Genomic DNA, 12593 nt, shown 5'->3' on the forward strand with positions numbered 1-12593 from the left:
ATATATATATATATATTAAATCCAGAAATGCATAACAGTTTCCCTAATATTGTTAGTTATTTGTAGTTCTTTACGAGGCCTCACTAAAATATTATTATAATGCTGTTTAATAATAACTATTCTTTGTTTCATTGTATAACAGAACAGAGGAACATCAAAATATAATAACGTTCTGATACATAAAATGTATAAAAATACAAACTTAAGAAATTAAACTTAAAGTCCTTTAAACAAAAACACACTAAATGTCCAACAGGGACAATGTAGAGCGTCCTCTGGTGGACAGACAACACCATCACTAACAGGGACGTTGTAGAGCGTCCTCTAGTGGACAGACTATGCAACGCCATCACTACAGGGACGTTGTAGAGCGTCCTCTAGTGGACGACTATCAACCGCCATCACTACAGGACGTTGTAGAGCGTCCTCTAGTGGACGACTATGCAACGCCATCACTAACAGGGACGTTGTATAGCTCCTCTGGTGGACAGACTATGCAACGCCAACACTAACAGGACGTTGTAGAGCGTCCTCTGGTGGACAGACAACGCCATCACTAACAGCGTTGTAGATTGTCCTCTAGTGGACAGACTATGCAACGCCATCACTAACAGGGACGTTGTAGAGCGTCCTCTGGTGGACAGACTATGCAACGCATCACTAACAGGGACGTTGTAGAGCGTCCTCTGGTGGACAAGACTATGCAACCCATCACTAACAGGGACGTTGTAGAGCGTCCTCTGGTGGACAGACTATGCAACGCCATCACTAACAGGACGTTGTAGAGCTTCCTCTGGTGGCCAGACTATGCAACGCCATCACTAACGGGACTTGTGAGCGTCCTCTGGTGGACAGACTATGCAACACCATCACTAACAGGACGTTGTAGAGCGTCCTCTGTGGACAGACTATGCAACGCTGACCTCAACATGGTTGAAGGTGTTTCTTCTCCGGGTTTTTTTTTTTTTTTTATATTTGTTATCTGCCCTTATAAATGCTGAGATTGATAGATGGGGAAATGCCTAATACCGACTGATAAAATCGGCCTGCTGATATGTCCGTCCGTCTCTACTGGGGTAGGTCTCCACCCATCCACTTGTCTTGGCTTCTCCAGCTCAGCAGCTCGGGCTACTTGTTAGCTGCTGAAAGGTACTGGGCGTGGGCCGGGGGGAGGTTCTGACGGTATGATAACCTTCGCCGTCTCACTCTTCTTCTTCTGCCTGTCTGCTTTCTTCCAGGAGGACGAGACCAGAGAAGAAGAAAACGGCAGGATCGAGCCGGTTGGCCGAGCCGACTCGTGCATGGACCACAACCCTGTCAGGTCACTAGAGTAAGTCCTTCAGTCCTGGTCAGCCCACCCCCCCCCCCCCCCCCTTCCTGCCTCTCTGTACCCCCCATCCTGCTGGTACCCAGTAACCTGCTGATCACATTGCTGAACATTCGACCACATTTATTACCAAAATGTGATATCCACCATTTGGGAAAAGTAACACCAAACCAGGGCTGGGTAATCATTCAGTATGATCAGATAGGGATGACATCATATATCGTGATATACAATAACGTCAAAAAAGAAAATCTGTCGTGAAACATTTTGAGGGGATCTGATTTAAAGAATTGCAGATTTGTTTTTAAGCGTGACCTAGAGTCTTTTTGTGAATATACAAGAATCAAACTAAAAAGAAAGGTAGCCGTTGTTGTTTTAGCTCTCCTTCATCTCGCCAGTCAAAAATAGTCGATCTCCGCATGCGGGTGAGCGGACTCCTTAGGAGGAAATGTCATTCTTAAATGATGCTTCTTTCTCAACTGCAAGGTCAAAATTGTTTTTCACGAACGACAAAACAACTAATTCTCCGTGTATTTATATGGAACCAAGCTTCAGGAGCTTTCTTTCTTTACTCTCCTCCCTGTTGTGTTCGCAGATCGATTCTTTTCGACTTGTTAGATGGCGACCGGAAAAACCAAGAGCTAAAGTACAGTAGTGCTGGGCAGTATGGAAAACATCAAATATCACAATATGTTTGACCAAATACCTCGATAATATAGTGTTTACTGTTGGTGCTTTCAAAAAATATTTACACAAGGAGATTTGATAAGTAATCATCAGTAATGTGGATATAGTGACTAAATGGGTAAAGGCAAATAATAGAACAGTTACACCAGTCTGGTAAGATAAGAAAATGATATCACTTTACTGTAACGCAGCCTTTAAAACCAGGAAATGACAACACTTATGTCATATTACGATATCCAAAATCGAAGACGATATTCTCATATCACGATATTGATATAGCTCTAATCTAAAGTGAGATGTTGAAGGTGTTCTTTTTACTGAACTCTGCGTGTAACAGGGTTCTCAGGGTTGAGTTGATGTGTGGAGCCCCTGGTGATAGTATAGTATACAGTACAGTATAGTATATAGCTAGGAAAAAAAAAATATAGTTATCTCTATATTATTACTTGAAACTGTTTTTCCACATTACTGATGATTACTTATCTAAAATCTCACTGTGTGAGAGCATCTGACAATATCGCCGCAATATGGACATCAATGCAATTGGTCAAGAGTATCGTGATATCTGATCTTCTCCACATCGCCCAGCCCTACGCCTGGCACCACTGAACATTGAATGATTCATATTTGTGCAAATGTTTTTTATTGACATTTCTTGATGACTGCTTTTCTCAAATGGATAGAGTTTTGAAAGGAAACCTGTGTGTGTGTGTGTGTGTGTGTGTGTGTGTGTGTGTGTGTGTGTGTGTGTGTGTGTGTGTGTGTGTGTGTTTTTGTGCCGCCATGCTTGTGTAACGCTAAAATTAATTTCTGTGTTAATACGACTCCGGTCCTCTTCCGTAGCTTTGGCCATCATTGCATCCAGCTGACTCATGCCCAGACCCTGAGGTCTGCCAGATCTCTCAATTAATAAAAAAAAAATAAGATGAAACTTTGTCTGTTCACACAGAACAACATTATCACACGTCTACTCCAATCCATCAACAGATAACATTAAAAACACAAAAAACATCTGGATGGTCACCCAACAAACATCTGACACACCTTTCTGTCTCTCACACACACACACACACACACACAGACACAGCACAATTATAACCAGTAGGAAGGATGATGGCCAAATCTATCTATGAAAAAACCAGAATGCTCAGCTTGTCTGAAATTAGATGTTGCCTTCCAAGGTACCCTGGGTAAATCCCCTCTCTCCTCCCTCTCTCTACATGATGCGTACTTTAAAGGTAGACCAGCAGCTTCAGTACTGTAATCCAGGTTTGTTTGTAGAAAATCTCATTTCAACCCTGCTTCCTGATTTACATAATTCTCTTTTGTGGGAGCGAAGTGATCCTGGTCTCGCCATCGGAGCTCTCCCACGCACTAACCCATTCAGCTCCTCTTATTAACAACTGTGTTTTGTTTTGTTATTTTTGCTCCGTTGCATGCTTCCAGTTTAATATGCAGGTATGGTATTGTTATTTTTCCTATGATTTCCCAGAGACTTCTCCCGCCTCTTAGTTGTCAACAAGGGGCCCATTTCCCCCGAGCTAATCATAGTCATTGTGTCAAAGCTGGAGGCAGATTAGATCTGGCATCTTGTAAAATGGGCCTGTGTTTAGACGTGGTACAGCCACACAGACTGACAGGTGAAGAATGCTGCCTCGCAAAATGCAAATAGCTGTGACTGTTTTGTGCTTTTAAAGGGTCAAAGGATGTCATCAGCAATATCCATCCACGCATAAATGCAATAAATGATATACAGCCTAGGGCTTCATCGGAAATCCATCCGTCTGTGTAAAGTAGGGTAAAAGTAGAATTCCTTTTTCCTCCCTTTCAGTATTAAATCAGTTTGTTTTTCAAACTAAGCCCTGCAGTTTGCACATTTAACCCTTGTGTGGTCTTCCTGTCGACCATTAGCTTGTTGTAAAAACAATGTCCCTCCAGAGCTTCAATTTTTTCAAATTCTATAACATTGAACAAAACACCCCAAATTAAATAAAAGTCATTAATTTTACCTACGAAGAACGATGTACTTTATGTACCATAGACTGTTAATATTAATGCACAAAGCATCTGGTTTGGCGACGTGCTGCAAATGTGAAAGTGCCTTAAAGCTGCATTCTATCTGATATCCTGAAGGGGGGGGGGGGGACACGTGCGGTTGCAAAAGGAGTCGGTTTCTGTAGAAGACTGTGAGAAAGTGACCCACTTCTCTCTTGATTTATTACCTCAGTAAACATTTTCATAATGAGTTCATGGTCTCAATCGCTAGTTTGAAGTCTTCTGTAACACAGAATGATGTTCATTTTTTGAATTATGGTCTTGTTGATTTAAAATCTGTGATAAAACAGGGTGTTTTAGGGCGACGACTCCTAGCAGATCTCGACAAACCAATGGGTCACACATGCTCTGTCCATTAATATACAGTCTATGGGATGTACATCCATGCTAATTCTAGGCAATTTTATTGAAAGAAAACCATATTTCTGCTATAAAGAACTTTGGAAATGGGTCAAGTTTGACCCGGGGACCACACCAGGGTTAATCAGAATCAGGACCAAGCACTGACCCTCCGTGCAATTTACCTCTCAACATGTGCAAAGCTGCAAGTCAAAGTGTTTAACCGTCAAAATTTGACTTGTTATTCGTCTGAGGTGGGCTGTGATTGGCTCGCTGAATCGCTGCGCCGTGGCACAAAAATAAAGATGTGATACTAAAGCTCCACGCATCTTCGTCATAGCTTCTCATCAGGGTAACCGCGGGTTTTAAAAAGACTTTTAAGAATTTTATGCGTCCAAGTAACACCACTTTATTCTGTGGTGGTCCGCGGTGTAGTTCTTCCTTTTGACAGTCCAAATATAATTTGATGTATTTGTACGGATTATTGGTTACACTTTACTTGAAGGTATCTACATAAGGGTGACATGACGCTGTCATGAACGTGTCATAAACATTATAAACAGTCATAAACGTTTATGAAATCTCACTTCTTTAAGTGTCAGGGTTAGGGTTCATGTGTCATGTCAATTCTATGCAGATACCTTCTATTAAAATGTCACAAAATTATTAATATTATTATTAGGGGTGTGCAAAGAAATCTATTCAAATTCGTATTACATGCATGGGAAAAGTAACTACATTTCCCTACTGTGAATTGTTTTTTTGAATCGAGAATTGTTTTTTTAATCAATGAAATCGTGAGCCTAAAAATCGGAATGAAATTGTGACATTTTCTGAATCGTACACCCCTAATTATTATTATTATTACGCTACCCCTAAGTAGTATTATTAGCCGATTTTTTTCAATTTGAATAAATTTATCCTTTTTGCATGTATTTGTGTAACTGCATTTCGTTTTATTTTATTGTCGTGATATAGGTCTCACATTTCATTCACAAAGGTCTTCAAAAGGTCTTAAATCGGACTTGTTGACCTGCAGAAACCCCGTCACACACCAAGCGTGTCCGTTTCAACGCTCGTGGTCCGTGGCGCGTTTCAGCTGCTTCCATCTCCACATCTAAGACCGTATTATACTTTGTAGGTACGGGTCAGGCAGCTACATCAGAGGATGGTATTTGTTCCCCTCCCTAAAGATAAATATGCAGCGTCTTCCAAATCAAGCTGCATCCCTTCAAGCTGCAACATTTCAGTTCCCAGGTTCACTGTGATGATTGACTCGGGTCTTAACTGTGTGTGAGGATTCTCTGAGTGGTTCTTGTTATCCCTTACTTGTGTTTGATTTATTTTTTGTGTTAGTCTCCTCCAACACCTTCTTGCTTTCAGTTAATTTTATTGAAACTCCTCTGTCATCGTCTCATTTCTTTCACCATCATCTCATTTCTTGTTTTTGTTTTTTTTCCCCACATGGTGTCTCTCCTCTCCTCTCCTCTCCTCTCCTCTCCTCTCCAACGCCCATCCACCCTGGTCCCTCTCCTCCATCCTTCCATCACCGTCTCCCAGAGACATAGTCAAACTGGTGGAGGTGTCAAACGACGGTGGGCCCCTGGGAATCCACGTGGTGCCTTTCAGTGGCAGGGACCGCAGGTAAAACCATCCAGAGCAGAGCCACGGTGCTGCTCAGGCTAGAAGAGAGTGAAGGAGAGGAGCACACAGAAACAGTGGCCACGGGGCCTTGAACACATCATAGTGGTCAAACACATGTCTCAATGAACAACGTAAACCCCTAATCGGACTTCTTTAAATCTTTTCGTCTTTAAGTCTAGAAGACAGGGTTGCTGTACTAGTCTAGTTAACAATACACAACATAATGTGTGGATGTGCGCTATTAAATACCATCCCTGTTTTCTCTATTCAGTCTCTACATGTACAGTTCTGTATGTTAACCAGCTGTGTTAGACTAGAGAAAGGTTAGTTTTGCTACCATTTGATTTTTGTGCTGTTTTTACACATTTAGAAGAAAATTAGCTCAATTTTAGACTAATTGTAGACTTTTGTAGAAAAGAATTTGCTTTTGTTGCATTTGGTTTCTTGTTAACAAATTAATTACATTTTGGCTTTTTGAGGTTTTTAAAAAAACTGAACAGAAGTGTGCGGCATCACCCACACAAAGACACACACATATTGGACATTCCTCCACACACACACACACACACACACGCGCACACGCACGCACGCACGCACACGCACGCGCAGGTTTGCATAGTCTGCATCATGAAGCCATTTGCCAGTTTACTGTCATCAATCATGCTTGTTTAGGGTTTGCAGGTGACTGTCATATTTCTCTCTGGCCGCTGTCACATCAGCTTTACAGGATACAAAGGATACGTTGAGCAGTGCACACACACACACACACACACACACACACACACACACACACACACACACACACACACACACACACACACACACACACACACACACACACCTCTAAGACTCAATCAAAAGCACACATACACAGCTGGAACCAAGCTGTGAAGGAATTAGAGGAATTTCCATCTGGTTTATATATAATATATATAACCAGAGGCAGTTTTTGGAGGTTGTGATCCAAGGCATGCAGCTTTATAAAGTCACAGCAGGAATCCAGTTAAAAACCGCATAGTTGATTGTATAACATTTACACGGAGTCCCTTCTCTTTATTGAAAGGGTTTTAAAAGTGTAGAAGACTAGTTAGCGATGGGTCTGATGCCTGATATGTTGTCATGGCGGTAAGCAGCCTGTCTTCATGTACGACTCTCCCCGAGACTCACTAAAACCCATCAGTGACTACAAACTCACTGTTGCGCTTTAATGAAAATCAAGATCGTATCACTTTTCTCTCTGCCCGACTTAATCAACCTAAAAGCACATTTATAATGCACTTTTCTTTTATTGAGGAAATGTCAGGGTAGGCGTTATCCCAAGATTAAGTTGCCCAGCTTTCATCAGAGAAATAGCCCCTCCACAGCAAATTGCATTGTGTTCTCACTCAAATTCAATCAGTGGAATTGTCTCTGAACTTTTTCAACTCCTGAACTTTTCTGCCCCCTCTGCGATCACATTTCCATTCATATTGAATTATAGAAGCCTTAAGCGAGGGCGAGTTTTGAACCCTAAAATCAACCCAATTTACCTAGGCGACACTCGCTCGTATTACCACCGAAAAGCCTCGATACACACGGACACAGACTATATACCGAGGAAGACCCGATTATGCCTGCGCCGTCTTTCCTACCCGCAGTAGATTTTCTTCCTCAGACTCGGATCCATAATCCTCCAAGCGGCGTTTCAGGTGAAGTTAGCCTCTCGCTGCAGCATAAGCCAGTTTGCCACACCGGATTACATGGCGACAACGGTTGCAGATCAGCACGGTTGAAGGGCTGCAGGGCGATAGGCCGGCCTCGCTCCAATTCGCCTATTCCTATCGCTGTTTAATGCTGCTGCTTTCTGATGCTCTCTGAAAGCACGTTATTTATTTTTCTGCTTAGAACGAGGGACGCAGGAGCCCCTGGGGTTAGAAAAGTAACACCTGCAAAGCATGGACTCGGGCAGAGCTACAGTGGAGTTTAATGCGTTGATTGTCTTTAAATAGATGCCCCCCCCACACAGCCTCTAAAGCATGCTGATGTGACGCCACTGCTTTCTCTCACAAGCCTCTGTGGTACACTGATTAAGCAAATGACAGGAGCACACATCACACTCTTTTCAAGGATCTTTTTTTAGCATTAAGCACAGCTCTGTTTTTTTTTTTACCATGAAAAGTCTTTTCAGTACCAGTGATTCTTGATTAGCCTCCTGACCATAACAACAGGGATGTTTTATTCAATGACTCATTTTTGGGGTAGTGATACTGTAGAAGCCACAGAACAACAACGCATTTCATGTGAAAAAGCACATAGTGGAATACACAAAGATTTTATAGGCCTGAAAGAATTTGAAAGCAATTTCACAGGTGAGCCCCTTTGCACAGACAGGTATATAAAAACGGTAACAGGTATTTTTTTAATACATTTTTCACTCCATACACCAATTCTGAGTATGTTTTTGACACGGTTTTGCAACTGTAATTGTGTCTAAAGAAAGTTCCAGTGTTTGCAGTATCAGGCCAGTATAGTGCAGTCTGTCCGGGCTACAGTCCCATTGAATCCTCTGACATCGCCTTGCATTGTGTTGACTTGGACTTTTGAACCTTTTCAGGACTCTTGGCTTGTTGGTCAAGCGTCTGGAGAAGGGGGGCAAGGCCGAGCAACAGGGCCTCTTCCAGGAGAACGACTGTATCGTCTGTATCAATAACGGAGACCTGCGGAACATCCGCTTTGAACAGTAAGACAGCAGCTCTGCCCTGGTGCTCCCTGGACTTCCTGTGTGGTTGGCTTTTTTTGGACCTTGGCTTCCTCCCTGGTCCTATACCTCCAGTTCTAAACCCTTCCTCTGGTTGTTTTCCTCTCTTCCTCTTGCCTTCGTGACCCTCCTCTCTGCACTGCTGCCAGTGCAAAGGCTCCTCCACTGCCTGTCCCTGTGCTAAGCTAACCTTTTACCTACTTAACTCCTGTAGGTCGACTCGCACCCTCAACCGCAGCAGCAGTCCTTGCAGTCCTCGCAGCCTTTGTCCCCTGTCAGGGTTTCCCCCAGTGTAGTGTTGCCCCCCACCAGGCCTAAACCACTGGGAATTATTTATTATATATGTATGTATTTTGAAGACATTTTAAACTACAGTTACAGAGCAGCTCGGTTTGGTCACACTTTCCCATTCAAATGAATGAGAAGGTGTGTCCTAACTTTTGACTGGTACTGTATTTTTATATCTCCAGTTAGCGTTAAGCACCGACGTAATGTAGAGCCCTATGGAATCTGTCTTATAGTTTTTTTCAATTCTCAATTTTTGCGATATCACTGGCTCTACATTAACGCTGCCAGTCCTTGATCGGCCCCAGCCGGGCCCTTGTCCAAAAAAAAAAAAGACACTTGCCACCGGGGAAAATCTGCCAGTGTTTCAGTAACCGCTCGGCTAGAATCTTATCGAAACACCTCCCTCGCTCTCCATGGGAAGGAATTTGAAACACACTCCTAACATCCACAGCCTCTGCTTTCCAGCTCTGTTCACACGCCTTCATCACCGGCCTAACCCAACCCACCTGCTGCATGCTGCATGCTTACGATGTTACCTGCTGAATCCAATTTCAGAATCCAGTGATGCATAGTATATATGTGTGTGTTTTGATTTGACACTGTAAATGTATACGTGGACCTTATCAACTTCAGTACACAATTCAAATGTGATACATGCACAGAACTGTCCACACATGAGCATGCAGGTGTGTCATGCTGATGCATTTCTGTGTCATGGGACTTCACATGCACCAATCTAAACAGTCAGTCACCCAAATTATTAAGAAAGAAAGAAAAACAGTGTTTCTACTTAACTTTTATCTTGCTAGTATCTCGCCATGCTGAAAGTTTTGTCGGTTGAGGCTTTGAAGTGTCTATCTCTAAGATTCTCATCGCCATGGTAATCACCCCAATACAAGGGAGCTTCACTTCATCAGCAGTATCTCTTTCAAAAACCAAACTGTAAAGAGTTTCTAACAAAGGGACTATTTCTTTGGTAGACGTAGATTCAATATTCACCTGCATTAGAGTGGAGGCAGAAATTAACTTTACCAACAGGCAGTCAAAGCAAAAGTCACTATGCATAGGTGAGAAATTATATATGAATAAGTGATAAATTATATACTTTGGGTGAACATCACGGTCCGGTTATGGTGTCCCAGCCAACCCTGCTGTAAAAGCCAAGTAACAGGTGGGGCTTATAAGGCTTTATGGATGGTGTTGTTACTAGAGCAGCAACAGTTGCTCTCAGTATTTAACAGTATTTTTTATAAGGGAGAGGATTACATCTCGTCTGCTTCTGAAAATATAAAGATGCCAAAACTATACACACATTGAAGGTAATTGGTAGCTGGGAAAAAATGGGCCTGGAATTTCACAACTAAAATCTCTGGCGGGGCAATATAAATTCTGGGCCCCCGGCATTTTCCAGAATGCCCGTGCAGCTGTCGGGCTGCGAGGGAAGCGCCTTACCAAAGTCTGCTTTATTGAAACAGGTGGGGCTAACAAGGCTCCGCTGGCTCAGGGTGCTGACAGCCAACATACATTTCCCTTCACACCTACTGTAGCACACACCGAGGGGGGGGGGGTTAGAAGAGGATTTTCTGCAAACTATCCCACAGATAGAGGTCTCCTTCATCTAGAGCCAAATGAGGGGATTGTGGGATGGAGATGTCGGGGTTGGTTCAGCCTCTTCAGAGCCGCTCACACTGGCAAAAAGTATTAATTATCATGCCAGAATGTTCAGGTGGACGAAGGTGGATTTTATAGTGTGTGTGTGTGTGTGTGTGTGTGTGTGTGTGTGTGTGTGTGTGTGTGTGTGTGGGGGGATTGTGTGAGTGAGAGAGGGTTGTGTGTGTAGGGGTGTGTGTGTGTGCGCTTCAATAGGCGAGTTTTTGCAGACAAAAACACACACACACACACACCTATATATAGAGTTAGACTCTCGACTCTCTCTCTCCATCCTTTTTCCACATCTCTTCCTTCCTCTCTTTCTGTCCCAGAGCCCAGAACATGTTCCGTCAGGCCATGCGTTCTCCTGTCATCATGTTCCACGTGGTTCCGTCCTCGATGCAGGCCAACTACGAGCAGCTGTCCCACGCTGAGAGGAACCCGGCGTACACCTCGGGCCGTTTCAGCCCCGACTCCCTGGCTGGCAGCACCGTGTCCGGCATAGACCACACCCCGCAGAGGGCGTCCCGACACGGTTCCCAAACTCACCCTCACTCCCATCTGCACCCTCAATCCCATGCTCACCCAGAGCAGACCGACAGCTACCCTCCTCTGGCTCACCCGGTGGTCTCTGCAGCCAAGCCCCCGACAGGCCACACGCCCTCGCCTCAGAGGGGGCTCAGCGCCACGCCTACAGGAGGATTTACCAAAAAAGTTGGGAGGAGACTCAACATCCAGCTAAAGAAAGGTGAGGTGATGAATGGTGGGACAGAGGACGAATGTAGACGTTGTTGTCCCCAAGGGGAAGTTCTTAGTCACAAACACCATACGTTATGGACACAGCACCTGCAATTCGGGGTGAAGTTGAAGCGTTGTTGCATTTTTGTTGGTCTGGTTTTCTTACACACTGCACTTTGTCAAACGCACCAACAACTGTGAACACATGTGATCAGGACCGACACTTATTATTGGACAGAATATCTGAAACACGCCGACACGTCCTGGTCTCAGAAATAATGAAGCAACACCAAATTTATAACTGCTTAGGCTTTCTGCTTCTGGTTTACTCTAATATTTTAGAAGAAGGCGAGCAATGAGCAGCTGACAGACAGCGAGAGAAGGTGAGAGAGGATGATGAAGAGGTCATACAGACGACCAGCTGATGGATCTGAAAGTTATCATACCTTAAATCATATATAAGTCCCTACATGGTGTGTAAGGTTGCAGCTAGTAAATGCTCTGTTTTTGGTTCACTTCCTGTGTTTGGCTCGGATCCCGTTCTTACCTGAAGTGAAGTGAACTGAACTCTAGTTCACTTGGAGGCGAACCGTGCCCCCCGTTTTCAAGCAGACCAGAGTTTGATTGGTTGATCAGCTCCACAGTCCACATGAGCTTTCACACCGGCCCAAACCAACTGGACTGTCCAACCAAACTCCCCAGGGTTTGATTTCAACGGACCAAACAAGGCAGATGAGAAAGTAACCCTAAAGACAAACAAAAGTACAGACCTAACAGAAGGACATGCGGTCAAATAACGCATCATTTTTAATAAAAAGGGAGAGAGAATAGAAAAAGAGGGGCTGGAAGGCTCAGTTGAAACACATTTTGTTTGTTTCCTCCAAAGAAAAGCAATTAGTCGAGTTCCTGCAGGACACAGGAAGTCCTGAGACACGGTGGTGTTTGTCACATCGGCTGTCCCTCCCCGATGTGAGTCAAGTGCAGACTAGAGTTACGCATGCGTTACTTTCCGACAAGTAGCTAGCATTCAAGATGCTAACGAGAGACTTCTGTAATGTCAGCCCAGTAAAAATGGACCTACTCAACCAAGTTGGTTCACTGCTAGCTACAAGTTAGCATCAAACACCA

At 43.7% G+C, this 12593-nt stretch overlaps 1 protein-coding gene across 9 annotated transcripts in view; it reads left to right on the top strand.

Annotated features, from left to right (window-relative positions):
• pard3ab (par-3 family cell polarity regulator alpha, b) overlaps positions 1-12593 on the top strand; it is a 351497-nt gene that overhangs the window by 199599 nt on the left and 139305 nt on the right. For 4 of the 9 annotated variants that reach the window (XM_032532544.1, XM_032532550.1, XM_032532546.1 and 1 more), the window contains exons 6-10: positions 1239-1330; positions 3461-3472; positions 5969-6052; positions 8646-8771; positions 11060-11475. In XM_032532544.1, the coding sequence (XP_032388435.1) occupies positions 1239-1330; positions 3461-3472; positions 5969-6052; positions 8646-8771; positions 11060-11475 (730 nt within the window). The remainder of the gene's footprint in view (positions 1-1238; positions 1331-3460; positions 3473-5968; positions 6053-8645; positions 8772-11059; positions 11476-12593) is intronic. The other 5 variants (XM_032532551.1, XM_032532552.1, XM_032532545.1 and 2 more) reach the window with 3 other exon arrangements.

Source organism: Etheostoma spectabile, chromosome 12 (genome assembly GCF_008692095.1).
Source record: "Etheostoma spectabile isolate EspeVRDwgs_2016 chromosome 12, UIUC_Espe_1.0, whole genome shotgun sequence".
Lineage (NCBI taxonomy): Eukaryota > Metazoa > Chordata > Actinopteri > Perciformes > Percidae > Etheostoma > Etheostoma spectabile.